The sequence below is a fragment of the Mus musculus genome, chromosome 7 (assembly GCF_000001635.26).
Source record: "Mus musculus strain C57BL/6J chromosome 7, GRCm38.p6 C57BL/6J".
NCBI classification, from domain to species: Eukaryota; Metazoa; Chordata; class Mammalia; order Rodentia; family Muridae; genus Mus; species Mus musculus.
Genome location: NC_000073.6, coordinates 142,173,127 through 142,191,689, shown reverse-complemented (window position 1 = coordinate 142,191,689; position 18,563 = coordinate 142,173,127). Strand labels below are relative to the sequence as shown.

Here is an 18,563-nt window from a genome sequence, read left to right as displayed (position 1 = left end):
TGAATGCATGGGACACCAGCATGTGTGCAGATGCGAGGTAGTACCAGAGCCTGAGGAAGAGCTGACACAGAGGCTGAGCTCCTGATGTGCGCTGGGCCTTTGAGAAGCAGGCTCATCATGCAGAGAGACTGTGAAGCTTCTGCTGGGCTCAGGGCACCTCGGAACAGGGTGGGCCGGAAGCTCTGAGAAACCCACAGTGGACTGAAGGAAACCTAAGGAATTCCGGTGAGCAAGAGTAGACAGAAGAGAAAAGAGAACTGCTCAATAAAAAAGAAAACAAATGAAACGAACAAAGAAATAAAAACAACAGCAAAAAGAAAGAATGGTAGGAAGGAAGAAAGAAAGGAAAGGAGAAAGAAAGAAGGAAAGAAAGGAAGAAAGGAGGGAGGGAGGGAGGGAGGGAAGGAAGGAAGGAAGGAAGGAAGGAAGGAGGGAGGGAAGGAGGGAGGGAGAAAAGAAGGAGGGAGGGAGGGAAGAAGGAAGGAAGGAAAGAGGTAAGGAGGGAGGGAGCAAAGAAGGAGGGAAGGAGGGAAGGAGGGAGGGAGGGAGCAAAGAAGGAGGGAAGGAGGGAGGGAGGGAGGAAAGAAGGAAGGAAGGAAGGAAAGAGAAAGAAAGAAAGAAAGAAAGAAAGAAAGAAAGGAAAGAAAGAAAGAAAGAAAGAAAGAAAGAAAGAAAGAAAGAAGGAGGAAGAAAGGAAAGAAAGAAGGAAAGCAAGTAAGCTTGGGTGAGAGCATCAGCTGGGAACAATGGCCCCCAGATCTGAAACAGGACAAGCCAAGGAGGAAACAGACTCCAAGAAGCCTGCTGAGCAAGGAACCTGAAAGAGCCAGGTAACTTGTTCTGAACTTTCCACTCTGGTACACGGTTAGAACAGGACCTCCATCTTGTCCAATTTGAATGGAGAGCCAGCAGAGCTCAGTATTTCCACAAGACAATGGAGTAGAAATGAATAAACACAAAGAAAACTCCTGAATGCTGTGAGACACCCAGGCTATAGGGCTCTGGGCAGGGATGGGTGAAGCTCTTCTGTGCCCAGGAACACAAGACCCTGAGATGCCAAATCCTGAAGATACGTAGGAAACCACTGATATGAAGGAAGTGGCAGGACAGAGCAATGTTTATTACATTGCCATGCAGCTGCACTAGGAGGAAACAAAGAGCAATCAGGAAGTGACCATGAGCAGCCTCACACCTGACTTGGGTAGGAATATAAAGACCCCTGGGTCAGAAGGCTCCACACCTGCACACCTTCTCTCTCTCTACCTGCTCCTCTGTCCTACTCCATCCTCGACCAAACACTATGAGCTGCTGTGGCTGTTCAGGAGGCTGTGGCTCCAGCTGTGGGGGCTGTGGCTCCAGCTGTTGCAAGCCTGTGTGCTGCTGTGTGCCAGTCTGTTCCTGTTCCAGCTGTGGGGGCTGCAAGGGAGGCTGTGGCTCCTGTGGAGGCTGTAAAGGAGGCTGTAGCTCCTGTGGGGGCTGCAAGGGAGGCTGTAGTTCCTGTGGAGGCTGTGGCTCCTGTGGGGGCTGCAAGGGAGGCTGTGGCTCCTGTGGGGGCTGCAAGGGAGGCTGTAGTTCCTGTGGGGGCTGCAAGGGAGGCTGTAGTTCCTGTGGAGGCTGTGGCTCCTGTGGGGGCTGCAAGGGAGGCTGTAGTTCCTGTGGAGGCTGTGGCTCCTGTGGGGGCTGCAAGGGAGGCTGTAGTTCCTGTGGAGGCTGTGGCTCCTGTGGGGGCTGCAAGGGAGGCTGTAGTTCCTGTGGAGGCTGTGGCTCCTGTGGGGGCTGCAAGGGAGGCTGTGGCTCCTGTGGGGGATGCAAAGGAGGCTGTGGCTCCTGTGGGGGCTGCAAGGGAGGCTGTAGTTCCTGTGGAGGCTGTGGCTCCTGTGGGGGCTGCAAGGGAGGCTGTAGTTCCTGTGGAGGCTGTGGCTCCTGTGGGGGCTGCAAGGGAGGCTGTGGCTCCTGTGGGGGATGCAAAGGAGGCTGTGGCTCCTGTGGGGGCTGCAAGGGAGGCTGTAGTTCCTGTGGAGGCTGTGGCTCCTGTGGGGGCTGCAAGGGAGGCTGTGGCTCCTGTGGGGGCTGCAAGCCCTGCTGCTGCCAGTCCAGTTGCTGCAAGCCCTGCTGCTGCCAGTCCAGCTGCTGCAAACCCTGTTGTTCTTCAGGTTGTGGATCATCTTGCTGCCAGTCCAGCTGTTGCAAGCCCTGCTGCTGCCAGTCCAGCTGCTGCAAGCCCTGCTGTTGTGCCCCTGTGTGCTGCCAGTGCAAAATATGAGGCTCCACATGTAGATATATAAGCCTCCAGCACCCACTTGTATTTGAGGTGACCATGGCCATAGATCAGCCACCCCCTGGCACACACACACATCCACCCATGAGCTGCTGAAAGAGAAACTTATTAAAGCATATGATTAAAGTCCCTGTCAACCCTGCAGCATCAATAAATAAATATTCCCACTTTGGCAAATCTTGTTCTTTTGAGGTTTCTTTCTATTAGAAAATATTCACCAGGCCCTACACTCCAGCTCTCTTCTCTCTTTGCATTCTTGCCCTTATCTATTTATCACAAAATCTCCCTAGTTTGTTTCTTTAATAGATCTGAATCCACAGGGTGCCCAAGTCAGAAGTAAGCAGAGCATATCCATTGCACAGCTCTGGGTAGAGTTGGGGACACCCAGTGATAACAGCAGACATGTTGACTTATTGGTACAGGGCAGATATGGATGGGTAAGCCTTGGAGAGGCTGGTGGGGTTGTGGGGAAAAGCAAGAAGACATGAGCATGCAACTAAACCATCTCAGGGAAGGGCAGCTAAAGCCATGTTTAAAAGGAAATTCATAGCATCAAATGTGCAAAGATTATATGCCCCAGTACAGGGGAATGCCAAGGCCAGGAAGTGGAAGTGGGTAGGTTGGGGAGCAGGGCAGGGTTAGGGAATAGGGGACATTCAGGATAGCATTTGGAATGTAAATGAAGAAAATATCTAATTAAAAAGAAAGAATGAAGTAGCCCAAGTTTCCCTCTTTAAAGACTAAAAAAAGAAAAAGAAAGCAAATCGAAAGTACACAGAAAACAGTAATAGATACTGGGTCACAGCTTGTCTTAATTAGGATTTCTATTGCTGCGACAAAACACCATCACCGACAAGCAGACTGGGGAGGAAGGGGTTTATTTGGTTTACACTTCCAGATTACAGTCCATCACTGGAGGAAGTCAGGGCAGGAACTCAAGCAGAGCTGGAACCTAGAGGCAGGAGCTAATGCAGAGGCCATCGGAGGAGTGATGCTTACTGGCCTGCTTCCCATGGCTTGCTCAGCCTCCTTTCTTATAAAACCCAGCCCAGTGATGGCACCACCCACGGTGGGCTGGGCACTCCTCCAATGATCACTAATTGGGAAAATGCCCTACAAATGGATATCATGGAGGCATTTCCTCAACTGAGACACAGCTAATGAGACTGAAATCAATAATAATAATAATAATTAATGCTAAAGAAATAAAGGAAGTTCATTAAACTGATCAGTAAAACTGGCAAGTCCTAACCAGAATGACCGAGAAGAAAGGAGTATAGACACTAGTGTGGGAAGGAGGGAGTGTGTACTGCTGGGTTATACACTTGGTATCTTAGAAGCAGATTTACAGTTTGAAAGATGCCACTGCAAAACCTCACTCAAAGAGAAGCACAACGCCTTAATAGTCCTGTAACTATTAAAAATTGGATTTCTGGGGCTAGCAATATGGCTTAGCAAGTAAAAGCACTTGTTGCCAAACCAGGGCCACACATGAAGGAAGGAAGGAAGGAAGGAAGGAAGGAAGGAAGGAAGGAAGGAAGGAAAAAAGGAAGGAAGGAAGGAAGGAGAGAAGCAACTTCTCTGACCTCCACATATGTGCCATGATATATATGCACTGCCCCATCCCAACACACACACACACACACACACACACACACACACGACAAATTAAAAGTAGCTGCCTGCAGCTTGTACAACCACTCTGGAAGTCAGTCTGGAGGTTCCTCAGAAAATTGGACATAATACTACTGGAAGATCCAGCAATACCTCTCCTGGTATATACCCAGAAGAAGTTCCAACTGGTAATAAGAACACATGCTCCACTATGTCCATAGCAGCCTTATTTATAATAGCCAGAAGCTGGAAAGAACCCAGATGTCCCTCAACAGAAGAATGGATACAGAAAATGTGGTACATTTATACAATGGATTACTACTAAGCAATTAAAAACAATGGATTCATGAAATTCTTGGACAAATGGATGTATCTGGAGTATATCATCCTTAGTGAGGTAACCCAATCACAAAAGAAGTCATTAGATAGGCACTCACTGATAAGCTGATATTAGCCCAGAAACATAGAACACCCAAGATACAATTCGCAAAACACAAGAAAATCAAGAAGAGGGAAGACCAATGGGTGGATACTTCATTCCTCCTTAGATTGGGAACAAAATACCCATGAAAGGAGTTATAGAGACAAAGTTTGAGCTAAGACGAAAGGATGGACTATCCAGAGACTACCCCACCCGGGGATCCATCCCATAATCAGCCACCAAACCCAGACACTATTGCACAATGCCAGAAAGATTTTGCTGAAGGGACCCTGTTATAGCTGTCTCGTATGAGGCTATCTATGCCAGTGCCTGGCAAATACAGAAGTGGATGCTCACAGTCATCTATAAGATGGAACACAGAGCCCCCAATGGAGAAGCTAGAGAAAGCACCCAAGGAGCTGAAGGGGTCTGCAACCCTATAGGTGGAACAACAATATGAACTAACCAGTACCCCCAGAGCTCGTATCTCTAGCTGCATATTTAGCAGAAGATGGCCTAGTCGGCCAACACTGGGAAGAGAGGCCCCTTGGTATTACAAACTTTATATGCCCCAATATAGGGGAATACCAGGGCCAAGAAGGGGGAGTGGGTGGGTAGGGGAGCAAGGCAGAGGGAGGGTATAGGGAACTTTCAGGATAGCATTTGAAATGTATATAAAGAAAATATCTAATAAAATAAATAAATAAATAAATAAATAAATAAATAAAAGCTGCCTGCAAACCTTCCCCCAATCTTTGTTCCCTAAGACCCAATTCTCAAGGTTGCCCCTAGTCCTGCAACAGAATACCAGCTGCAGCTTCTCCTCTCCCAGTCCATGACTCTGTGGATCTCACAGACCATAGCCTGGCCCTGCCCTTCATCTACCCTGCCTTCCCTCCCCAGCTCATTGCTGTGTCCCAGTCTTGAACTGGAGCTGGCACCTCTTGCTCAATGACAGGTCACACCTGCCAGAAGACCAGGTAAGCTGTCTATGGACCTTTTCATTCTCTCTGTATCCCTAGACATAATTCTCAGGGTTGCCCTTGACACTGCCATAGACCAGCTCCCATTTCCTCCTGGCCTTCGCTTCCTCCTAACCTCCAACCTCAGCAAGCATTCCCAATGAACACACCAACTGAGCAGGCTAGTAAAACAGGCCACACACAGCCAGCGTACTCTCTGAAAATCCAGAGAAAAAACAGAAACCAAGGAACAAAACATCCACCCAACAAAGACAAACCCAGAAATCAGCACCGAGACCTATATACAATCACCCAGATGCCCAGATGCCAACCTAAGAACACAATCAATAACAGCCAGGGCAATATGGCATCGACAGAACTCAGGTGTTTAACACAACATTCCCTGAATATTCCAACATAGTTGAAGCACAAGAAAAAGAGCTTAGAACCAACTATATGAAGATGATAAAGGTCCTTCAAGAGGAAATTAATAAATCCTTTAAAGAAATTCAAGAAAACACAAACAACTAGAGGAAATGAATAAATTCCTTTTTTTGTTTGTTTGTTTTTGTTTTGTTTTGTTTTTTGTTTTTGTTTGTTTTTGTTTTCGAGACAGGGTTTCTCTGTAAAGCCCTGGCTGTCCTGGAACTCACTCTGTAGACCAGGCTGGCCTTGAACTCAGAAATCCGCCTGCCTCTGCCTCCAAAGTGCTGGGATTAAAGGCATGTGCCACCACTGCCCAGCTATGAATAAATTCCTTAAAGCCAAGAAAAAACAAACAAACAAACAAACAAACAAACAGTAAAAGGAAATGAATAAAACTGTTCAAGACCTGGAAATGGAAATAGAAGCTATAAAGAAAACAAGCTGAGGAAATTCTGGAAATGAAAAATGTAGAAATGAGAACAAGAACTACAGAGGCAAGCTGTACCAGCAGAATACAAGAAAGAATCTTAAGCACTGAAGATATGGATACATCTGTCAAAGAAAAACCTAAAAAAATTCCTGATACAAAACATCCCGGAAATCTGGGACACTATGAAAAAAACAAACAAACCTAAGAATAAGAAAAATGGAGGAAATAGAAGAATTCCAGCTCAAAGACCCAAAAATTATTTTCAATAAAATCAGAGAAGAAAAATTTCCTAACCTGAAGAAGGAGATACAAGAGATATATAGAACACAAAATTGATTGGACCAAAAATTAATGTCCCCATTTCACATAATAATCAATAGTACAGAACAAAGAAAGAACATTAAAAATTGCAAAGGGAAAAAGACCAATAACATATAAAGGCAGACCTATTAGAATTACAACTTACTTTTCAATGGAGACTCTAAAAACTAAAAGGGCCTAGACAGCTGTGCTTTCAGACTCTAAGAGACCACAGATTCCAGTCCAGACTACTATACCCAGCAAAACTTTCTTTCCTTCTTATCCCAATTGCTAACCCCTCCAATTCCCTACCAGCACACTCAGAGTTCCTTCTCCCACTCCCTTCCCCTTCTCCTTTGAAAGGGTGGGAACCTCCTGGGTATCCCTCCACCCTGGTGCATCAAGTCTCTGCAGGGTTAGGTGCATCCTCTCCCACTGAGTCCAGACAAGAAAGCCCTATTGAGGAATGGATTCCACAGACAGGCAACAGCTTTAGGGAGAGCCCAGCACTAGTTGTTGGGGAAGCCACGTAGAAACTGAGCTGCACATCTGTTGCATAAGTGTTGGGAGCCTCAGTCCAGCCTGTGCATATTCTTTGGTTGGTGGCTCAGTCTCTGAGAGCTCCCAAGGGTCCAAGTTAGTTGACTCTCTTGGTCTTCCTGTGGAGTTCTTATCCCCTTCAGGGCCTTTAATCCTCTCCCCCAATTCTTCCATAGGAATTCCTGATCTCTATCCAAAGTTTGGCTGTGGGCATCTGCAGCTGTTTCAGTCAGCTCCAACAAAACTTTCAATCACTATAGATGGAAAAATAAGATATTCCATGATAAAGTCAAATTTAAACAATACTGTGATGGTTTATATATGCTCAGCCCAGGGAGTGGCACTATTAGAAGGTGTAGTCCTGTTGGAATAGGTGTGCCACTGTGGGTGTGGGCTATAAGACCCTTATCCTGTCTGACTGGAAGTCTGTGTTCTGCTAACAGCCTTCAGATGAAGATGTAGAACTCTCAGCTCTGCCTGCATCATGCCTGCCTGGATGCTGCCGTGTTTCCTCCTTGATGATAATGGACTGAACTTCTGAACCTCTAAACCAGCTCCAATTAAATGCTGTCCTTATAAGAGTTGCCTTGGTCATGGTGTCTCTTCACAGCAGTAAAACCCTAACTAAGACAATATAAACAAAGGAGATTAACTACATCTACAGAAACACAGGAAATAAATAATCTCACATCAGCAAAACCAAAAGAAGGGAAACACACACAAACTCACATACAGACCACACCATCACCACCACCAGCAACAACAAAAATAACAGGAATTAACAATCAGTGGCAATTGGTATCAGTAAATATCAATAGCATCAACTCCCTAATAAAAAGACATAGATTAACAGAATGGATATGAAAACAGGATCCATCCTTTCCATCCTTCTGCTGCATCCAAGAAATAAACTTTAACATCAAGGGTAGATGTTGCCCTAAGGTAAAGGGGTATCAAAAGCAAATGGACCTAAGAAGCAAGCTGCTATAGCCATTTTGATATCTAACAAAATCGATCTCAAACCAAAATAAATCAAAAGAGGTAAGGAAAACACTACATGCTCATCAAAGTAAAAATTCCCCAAGATGACATTTCAATTCTTAACATCTATGCTTCAAGCACAAGGGTACCCACTTTTGTAAAAGAAACATTATTACAGCTTAAAACCCGTATTGATCCCATATACACTGAGAGTAGGAGACTTCAGTACCTACCTCACTCTCACCAAATAGACAGGTCATTCATACAAAAATTAAACAGAGAAATGCTGAAGATAGTTGATGTTATAAATCCAAAGAACCTAGCATGTTTACAGAATATGTCACCCAAACACAAAAGAATATACCTTCTTCTCAGTACCTCACAGAACTTTCTCAAAAGTTGTCTACATATTCAGACACAAAGTAAGTCTCAACAGATTTTTAAAAGAAGGAGATAGCTCCCTGAATCCTATTAGATCACCATGGATTAAAGCTGGAAAGATATCACACTAGCAACTTAGCAGCACACCCACAGGCTCTGGAACTAAATGAAGTAAACACACACAGGAGGACTAGACAACAAGAAATAAATGGGCTGAAATCAACAAAGTAGAAACAAAAAGAACAATACAAAGAATTAATGAAACAAAGAGTTGGTTCTCTGAGAAAATCAACAAGATAGACAAACCCTTATCCAAACTAAAAGATGGATAGAGAATATCCAAATTAATATAACCAGACATGAAAAGGGGGACCTAACGACAGAGGCCAAGGAAATCCAGAGAACCAGAAGGACATAATGTAAAACTTGTACTCCAAAACAAAACAAACAAACAAACAAACAAAAAATTGCTGAAAGCTGGTTGTGGTGGCACATGCCTTTAATCCCAGCACTCTGGAGGCAGAGAGACATGTGTATCTCTGAGTTCAAGGCCAGCCTGGTCTACAAAACACGTGCCGAGATAGTTAGGGCTGTTTTACATAGAAATCCTGCCTGAGAAAAAAACAAAAATAAAATACAAACAAACAAACAAACAAAACTGTACTCCACCAAATTGGAAAATGTAAAAGAAATGGATAATTTTCTAAATTGGTACTACTCACCAAAGTTAAATCAAAATCAGATAAACAATTTAAATAGACCTATAACCCCTAGTGAAATAGAACCAATCATTAAAAATCTCCCAATCAAAGAGAAAAAAAAAAAAAAAGCCCAAGACCAGACAGTTTTAGCATAGAATTCTACCAGACTTTCAAAGAAGAGCTAATACCAATACTCCTCAAATTATTCCACAAAATAGAAGCAGGAGGAACATTACCTGTTTCACTTTATAAGTCCCTAGTTACCCTGATACCCAAACCACATACTCACCAAAGAACCAATTTCCCTCATGAACATAGGTGCAAAGATACACAATAAAACACTTGCAAACAAAAACAAGAACACATTAAAACAATCATCCACCATGATCATGTTGGCTTTATCCTAGAGAAGGAGGAATTGTTCAACACAGGAAAATCAGTAAATGTAATCCACCATAAAAATAAACTGCAATAAATAAAACAACATGATTATCTCATTAGAAACCGAAAAAACCTTTGATAAAATCTAATGGCCCATCATATTAAAAATACTGGAGAGATTAGGGATACAAGGAACATACCTAAACATAATAAAGGCATTTTACAGCAAGCCTATAGGCAACATCAAATAAAATGGAGAGAAACTCAAAGCAATTCCACTGAAATAAGGAACAAGACAAAGTTGTATGCTCTCTCCTTATCTATTCAATATAGTACTTGATGTTTTAGATAGAGCAATAATACAACTGAAAGAGATCAAGGGGATACAAATCAGAAAGGAAAAAGTCAAAGTATGGCTGTTTGCAGATGATAGAATGGTATTCATAAGTGGCCTTGAAAATTCTGTAGGGAACTCCTACTGCTGATAAACACATTTACAAAGTGTCTGAGTACAAACAAAACAAAACAAAACAAAACAGTAGCTTTCCTATATACAAATGATAAATGGGTTGAGAAAGACATAAGACAAACAACACCCCTCACAATAGCCTCTAATAATATAAAACATCTTGGAGTAACTCTAACCAAACAAGTGAAAGACTTGTATGACAAAAATATCAAGTCTTTGAAGAAAGAAATTGAAGAAGACATCAGAAGAAAGATCTCCCATGATCATGGATGGGTAGAATTAACATAATAAAAATGACTATTCAATCAAAATCAATTCATAGATTCAATGTAACCCACATCAAAATTCCTACACAATTTTTTACAGACCTTGAAAGGACAATTCTCAACTTTATATGGAAAAATGAAAAAAAAAACTGAGATAGCTAAAACAACCCTGTACAGTAAAAGAACTTCCCACCCCTAAAGACACTCATCTCTGCATCAGGAGGAAAGTCTGTCCCACCCTTTGCTTGAACAGCTTAGGAGAGCTGCCCCAGATGGCTGGCATTCGTGCAGAAGAGATGGCCCTGATGTGAGAGAAGAAGAGCTGGCCCTGCCCCTAGCCAGATGGTGCTTCAGAGCTGTCTGGCACCCCTGGCATGAGCTTGGGACAGCCAGTCCCTCCTTTTATTGGCTTCCACAAGCAAGAGAGCAGGCCCTGCTCCTCACCTGAGCAAAGCAGGAGAGCTGGCCTTGGTGGGATGGGCACAGGAAAGCTGGAGGCTGAATAACACAGCCACCACCCAGGCCCAGATCCAGGGCTTCGAGTCGATCCACCCCACCATCTACCCTACCTATGAATTGCTGGATCATGTGAAGGGGCCAGGCCTACAGAACCAAAGCTGCAGGATCTCTACAACATGTGGCAACAGCAGACTATCTGAGAAGAGTCCCGGTGAGGATTTAGTATTGATAATGTGTCAATAGTATTGAATATACATTATACACTATGGATATACATTATCATTCCAAAATGTAGGGAAGGGAGCATACTGAGGAAATACTGGACCAAAGCAAGGCTAAAAACTAACTGGACAAACTCCAAGTTCAGCATCTCCATGTCTGATGTCAAAATGCTCTTCAAGTCCCCAACTCCTTTAAGGTCTGTTGAAATGAGTGCAGCACATTTCTTTCTAATGATAGTGTATTGATAGCATATTGATAGTATTGATAATACTGAATATTGATAGTATTGAATAGTGATGGTATTGAAACCAGAGGCCTCAAACACACCAATGACTCACAGTAATGAACATTTGAAAGCAAGGCCGTTTGGGCAAAAGGGTGTACCATATGATGCACAGTGACACATTGCAGCTTCCATGGCAAGATGGTTTTTTGGTGTTTTTTTTTTCTTCTGGTTTCTTTGCGGGGGGGGGGAGACTGCAAGGGTGTAGGGTGGATATGAATAGATAGGAAGATGAGTGAGATTGGTGTTGATGATGTGAAATTCCCAAAAAATTTACAAAAAGTTTTAAAATTTTGATGATGGGTAGAGTGGGAAAAAATTTGATGAAAGTTTTCAGACAAATGGTTGGAAGTAAATAAAATCATCCTGAGTAAGGTAACCCAGACCCAGAAAGACAAATATGGTATATATTCAATTATAAGTAGAAATTAGCTGTTAAGTAAATGACAACCAAGCTACAACCCACTGACCCGGAGAGATTAGGCAAAGAAGAGGGCTCTAGGGGGAATGCATAGACCTCCCTAGGAAGGGGAAATAGATTAAATCTTGCAGGTGGACTGGGGGTGAACAGGGGTGGGAGAATAAGGGAGCAGGTGAGGGGTGGGAGAAAGGGAGGGAGAGAGTATGGGCAGAGACATCTGGAATTAGGGAGTATTGGGGCATGTGGGACTTAGTGCAGTGGAAATTTCCTAGAATCAATGGCAGTGACCCTAGTGAGGTCTTCTAGTAATGGAGGATACAGAGTCTGAACTGGCCATCTTTTGTAGCCAGGCAAGCTTCCAGTGATGGGACTAGGTTGCATTCGGTTGAATTTTTGGCTAAGGGGCGGGGGCATGGATAACTCTAAACAACCCAGGCTAGTGGTAAAACAGAAGATTGCTCTGACATTGCTGGGAACAACATCCACAAACTCACTCCGCATAGAGTGGCTGTGCTGGTGCCTGCATTGAGCCTTCACCCTTACATTCTAGTCTCTTTGGTGTGAGAAGATACTCTGCAGGCTATGGAAAGAGAATCCTAGACACCAGCTGTCTTAGTTAGGGTTTTATTGCTGTAAAGAGACACCATGACCAAAGCAACTCTTATAAAGGAAAACATTTAACTGGGATGGCTTACAGTTTCAGAGGTTTAGTCCATTGTCATCATGCCAGGAAGCATAGTGACATTCATGCAGACATGGTACTAGGAGAGCCTAAAATTCTACATCTTAATCCTCAGGAAACAGAAAGAGACTGTGTGCCACACTGGGCTTAGCCTGAGCATAGGAGACCTCAAAGCCCACCCTCACAGTGACACAATTCCTCCAACAAGGCCACACCTCTGCCAACAAGGCCACACCTCCTGATAGTGTCATTCCCTATGGGCCAAGCATTCCAAACACATGAATCTTATTCAAACCACCACACCAACCCAGCCACAAAACCCTTGGCCTACAATCTGTCCTGCCTGCAAGGTGTGCTGGGACAATGATGGCACAGAAATTGTGGGAGTGAACAACTAATGTTTGGTTTAACTTGAGCCCCCTCCATGAGAGGATCTCATACCCTGTACTGCCTGGATGGCTAGGAACTCCTCAAAACTGGATTGCCTGGAGACCTAGGATAGAACCAACATGACTGGGGGAAAAAAATCATATGATTCCAAATGATATTCTGCTGTACTCACAGAAAAGGGTGTGGGGGCGGGGGAGTGTGCTGGTGCCTTGTACAGTCATCATCAGAGACATTTCCTCCTGCAGCAGATGGAAGTGAGTGCAAAGACCCAGATCCAGACATTATGGTGAGAAGGAATCTAAATTGGAGGTCTCCATCAGGCCCCTCTCCTAAGAAGTTGGGGAATGTAGGGATAATATTTATATGCACTGTGTGAAGATGTGTCTCTGCCCCCTTGCCTGCCTAAGGCACCTTCTGATTGGTCAAAAATAAAAAGCTGATGTTGGACAATAAGCTGAAGCTGATTAGAATGTAGAACATCCAGCAGAGAGAGAGGACTCTGGCAAAGAGTCAGGCATGGAAGATTCACCACCCGGACTCAGAGGAAGTCAGACTATGAAACTGAGGAGAGGGAATCCATGTGGCAGATCTAGAATAGTATACACAGGATAACTGGGATACGAGCTAGTGAGGGAACAAGCGAGCTTAAGGCCTAGGCATTTATTATTACATAATAAGCCTTTGGATCATTATTCAGGAACTACAGTGTAGGTAGAAAAGACCACAGTTACATGGAACCTCATGGAAGCAGGGAGATGAAAGATTATAGGAGTCAGAGAGGATAGAAGACACCAGAAGAGCACAGGCCACAGAATCAACTAAGCGGATGCTCGCATGGGCTTACAGAGACTCAAGTAGCAGGCATGGGAACGGAATGGATCTGCACCAGGTCAACTGTGTATATATCATAGCTCTTAGCTTGGTGTTTTGTGGGACTTCTAATAGCAGAATAAGGTTTGTCTCTGACTCTTTGGCCTATTCTTGGGATTCTTTTCCTCTTATTGGGTTGCCTTGTCTATTCTCAATATTAGGGATTTTGCTTTGTCTTATTTGTATACTCCTGTTTGACTGTGGTCTCTTGTAGACCTGCTCTTTTCTGAAGAGGAAATGGGGGGGGAGCAGATCTGGGGGAGAAGAAAAATGGGGGGGGGGGTTCCTGGAGTGAGTGGAGGAAGGGACACTGTGGTCAGGGTTATTGTATGAGAGAAGAATCTATTTTCAGTAAAAATAGTTGTTTTGAAAAAATTAAGAAATTAGATATTTGTTTATTTGGTTGGTTGGTATGTTTTGATTTTTGAGACAGGTTTTCTATGTGTATTCCTGGCTGTCCCGGAACTCACTCTGTAGACCGGACTACTCAGATATCTGCCTGCCTCTACCTCCCAAGTGCTGGGATTAAAGGTGTGCACTTAATACCATCCAGCTGAAATCAGTTTCCTAAGTAAAAATTCCCCCAAAATGTGACATAGTGGTTTTAGTGAATTCACTAATAATTTCTAAGCCTTTTCAGAAAACAGAATAGGAAGGGGCACTTCCAGACTCATCCTCTGAACATTGAATTCCAAAGAGTTGCAGAAGGAAGAAGGGAAATGCACTCTTGTCTTTGGAGCATAGGGAATGGAGATGTTGTGCCCTGAGTCCACGGGAAACCCAGATGAGCCCAAGAATTTCGAAGTCCTCTGCAACTCGAAAAAGAGTCTTTTATTGTTTCAAGTTCGAACTCAGATCGCCCACCTCGCACTCACCTTGTGAATGCTGGCAAGCAACCCTGAGTCCAGAAAACACTGGGTTTATATACAGTATACTTAGGAATAGTGTGAATGTTCACAGAAAAGGGGAGTAGAGGACTGTAATCATTTGGTGGAATAGTACTGAGGGGGTTGTTAATAGGTGTCTGTTCAGGGATTAATTTTATGTCCAGTCGTAACTGTCTGTGACCTGACCTCTGATCTCCCTTGAATTTGTTATTTCTCTAAGCTCTCAAGGACAGGCACCTGGTGAGTTCTGCTACTTATCAGGAGGTGGGTTGGTTTTTGGAGACACGAAGACAGGGAGGATATCTTGTGCTGTCACCTCAGAATGTCCTCATTAAGGGGGAGATAGCCATTCTAATGCTAGAGGAGAGGGAGCCCTGGGCTTGCTGCTGGACTCAATAGAAACCAGGTTGGGAGTGGGGGGAGGCAAGGAACACAGAGGCAAAATGTCTGTACACAACACTGAAATCTCTCTAGTATAAGTAATTCAGGGGTTACAAAAGAGAAATGGCTTAGTAGTCAAGAGTGTTTACTGCTCTCACACACACAAAAGGATACCAAGGGAAAACTGGAACCACCAGAAACCAGGAAAGACTTGAAAAGAAATAAAGCATTATCAGCACCTTTACAACTCACTTCTGGACTCCAGGATTGGGGAAGAATATAATTCTGTCGTTTCATTAGCCCAGTGTTTGGTCATTTGTTTACACAAATCCCCAAGACCATGGCCTCCCTAGGCCCTCTACCTGAACAGGTCTCAGAAGTAGAACAGGCCTGTACCTCTACACATGCCTCCTGTCAAGAGAGTGATAGCTGACTGAGGAGGGCTGGACCTATAGGGGACCCACATGGAAGCATGTGTCTGGGGGGTCAGGCTGTGTTCCGCTCCTCCAGCTGGGAAGAAGACCAGATCTTGGAGGACAAGGACAGCATTCCATCCTGGGGTGAGACAGTCTGCCAGCATGCAAGTGGAGTCCTGGCCCCAGCAGGGGTGGATACTGGGAGCTCACAGCCTGGGCGCTGTCTGTACAACATGGCACCTGGGGTGCCTGGGGTGCTTTTGCCAAAGGAAGTCTGAGAAAACCTAAATCATACCTCAGCCTCATGTGCCCTCACACTCAGAACTGGAAACACATGAGCTTCCACTCTGGAGACCATTTCCAGGAAATTCTAACAAGAGTGGAAAAGTAGAGCAACATGAAATGAAAACAAACAGGATTTCCTGGGGGAAATGGCACAAACAGGAATTAGGAAGTGACCACATGCAGCCTCCTGCTTGACCTGGGCAGGGGTATAAAAGCCCCAGGCTCAGGAGCCTCCAACCTACACATCTTGTCTCTCCACCTGCTCCTCTGACCTACTCATCCCTCAAACCAATACCAGAACCATGAGCTGCTGTGGCTGTTCAGGAGGCTGTGGCTCCAGCTGTGGGGGCTGTGGCTCCAGCTGTTGCAAGCCTGTGTGCTGCTGCAAGCCTGTGTGCTGCTGTGTGCCAGCCTGTTCCTGCTCCAGCTGTGGGGACTGCAAGGGAGGCTGTGGCTCCTGTGGGGGCTGCAAGGGAGGCTGTGGCTCCTGTGGTGGCTGCAAGGGAGGCTGTGGCTCCTGTGGAGGCTGCAAGGGAGGCTGTGGCTCCTGTGGAGGCTGTGGCTCCTGTGGGGGCTGCAAGGGAGGCTGTAGTTCCTGTGGAGGCTGTGGCTCCTGTGGAGGCTGCAAGGGAGGCTGTGGCTCCTGTGGAGGCTGTGGCTCCTGTGGAGGCTGCAAGGGAGGCTGTGGTTCCTGTGGGGGCTGCAAGGGAGGCTGTGGTTCCTGTGGTGGCTGCAAGGGAGGCTGTGGCTCCTGTGGAGGCTGTGGCTCCTGTGGAGGCTGCAAGGGAGGCTGTGGTTCCTGTGGGGGCTGCAAGGGAGGCTGTGGCTCCTGTGGAGGCTGTGGCTCCTGTGGAGGCTGCAAGGGAGGCTGTGGCTCCTGTGGAGGCTGCAAGGGTGGATGTAGTTCTTGTGGGGGCTGTGGTTCTTGTGGGGGCTGCAAGGGAGGCTGTAGTTCCTGTGGGGGCTGTGGCTCCTGTGGGGGTTGCAAGGGAGGCTGTGGCTCCTGTGGGGGCTGTGGTTCCTGTGGTGGGTGCAAGGGAAGCTGTGGCTCCTGTGGAGGCTGCAAGGGTGGTTGTAGTTCCTGTGGGGGCTGTGGTTCCTGTGGGGGCTGCAAGGGAGGCTGTAGTTCCTGTGGAGGCTGTGGCTCCTGTGGGGGCTGCAAGGGAGGCTGTGGCTCTTGTGGAGGCTGTGGCTCCTGTGGGGGCTGTGGCTCCTGTGGTTGCTGCCAGTCCAGCTGCTGCAAGCCCTGTTGTTGCCAATCCAGCTGTTGCAAGCCCTGCTGCTGCCAATCCAGCTGCTGCCAGTCCAGCTGCTGCAAGCCCTGCTGCTGCCAGTCCAGCTGTTGCAAGCCCTGCTGCTGTCAGTCCAGCTGCTGTGCTCCTGTATGCTGCCAGTGTAAGATCTGACACTTTCCAAGAAGTACCTCTACTATTCCTTTACTTCTGTAGTCTACCTTCTTTGGAAGCTGTGGGATTATAATGACTTTCCTACTCAAGTTCAAGGCTTCCTTCTCCAGCCCTTGATGGGAAGGAGCAAATCACTGCCCTGATGCTTTCCTGACAGGCTCACATTGTAACTTAGTCCCCAGATTCTTTAACCTGTCTTTCTCACATTCCCTACTATGTCTAACCAGGCTTGCCATCATAAAGATAATCTGTGAAGTTCTGAAATGTATCCAAAATTTATTAAATAAATCCTCCCCCACCATCCTCAGTCTCAGAGTGTTGTCTCATTGTTAAAGCGATCATCTTCCCCAGATCCCCTTCCCTAATAGATGGATGCCATCCATGCCAAGCTAGCACCATGCATAAAACCTGTTGTTACAATGTGTGATGCACGTGGACTGAGTGAATGTGCAGAGGAGTCACAGCTCCTAAGTGTGAAGGGCAATAGTATAGAATCCAGGGATGGTGTTTTCACCACTTAGGTTGAGTCTATCAGTGGATGGGGTCCTTAGTGTAGGACGGTGTTGAGGAAGGGGTCTAGTTGGCCAGTGTGCTCATGTTGTACCAGAGTGAGGGTCAGACCCAGGACACAAAGTGGGACAGAGACCACCTTCTTTGCTGAGAGTCTAAGGGAAGCAAACATGAAACTGTGTCACATCAGGAACAAGTGGATAGTGAGATTTAGGGGGCTTCTGTGGCAGTTTGAAGGAAGCTGTCCCCTGTGGGCTCAGATGTTTGAATGTCTAGTTCATGTTTGGGTGGCACTTTTACAGGAATTTCTGGACCTACCAGCAGTTAAATAATGACTTGGAGACTCATCAATATATATTATAGCTAGGTCTTTAGCTTGGGCTACCCTAAAGAAGCTCATCTAATTAATCTTATTATCCTAGACCACAACCAGACAGGTGGCTAGTTCTTTACCTCTTTCTCAGTCATGGTATGTAGAACATTTGTCTCTTTGCTGGCTAATTCCCTGCATCTCTCCCAGAGACCCACCCTCAGCTTGGAAGTCTCCCTTTCTGTTTCCTGCCTAGCTAATATCGTCAGATTTTCATTAAGCCAATCAACATCTGAGGGAGAAAGAGTGTTTAGAAAATCTGAGCCTGGTGATATGCCATAAGAATAGCAATACCAAGCTCTAGCTAGCACTTAGCTCTCTGTCAGTACAGCCATCAACGATTGAATTTACAGGGACAACCTTCACACAGTGCACCCCAACATCTCCCCCTTTTAGTCTAATAAGTATAGATGTTAGCAATAACATCAATAAACTATGTACAATATGAACAGTGATGAGAACTATCAGGTGAGAATTACATTCATGATGTCCAGTCCTTTTATATTTGTCAACCCAGAAAAAGAACTTCACTATCTATCCTATCTTGATGAGTCCAAAGTTCTATACCTAAATAATTTTCTATCATTATTTAAGCTTCTATATCCTCTAACTTTCATAACATATTACCAACCTAAAGACCTCCTTTTAGGCCCTCAAATCTTAGATCCAAAACAACGTAAGCTTATAAAAGCTTAAGTCTTTAATCTTTAATAAGGAAAACTGTAAGACTATAACTATCTACCCTTCAACACCATCAGAGATCTGAGGACAAATAATACTTAAAGGAAAAAGGAAGTGCAGAGCAAGCAGCTTCTGAAACTATAGACAGGA

General features: G+C 45.2%; 1 protein-coding gene across 1 annotated transcript; it reads left to right on the top strand.

The window, feature by feature from the left end:
* The first annotated feature begins 15,684 nt into the window (after positions 1-15,684).
* Krtap5-2 (keratin associated protein 5-2) lies at positions 15,685-17,158 on the top strand. Its single transcript, NM_027844.4, has one exon. The coding sequence runs from the start codon at positions 15,749-15,751 to the stop codon at positions 16,850-16,852; it is 1,104 nt and encodes a 367-aa protein (NP_082120.3). The 5' UTR covers positions 15,685-15,748; the 3' UTR covers positions 16,853-17,158.
* Positions 17,159-18,563: the final 1,405 nt, after the last annotated feature.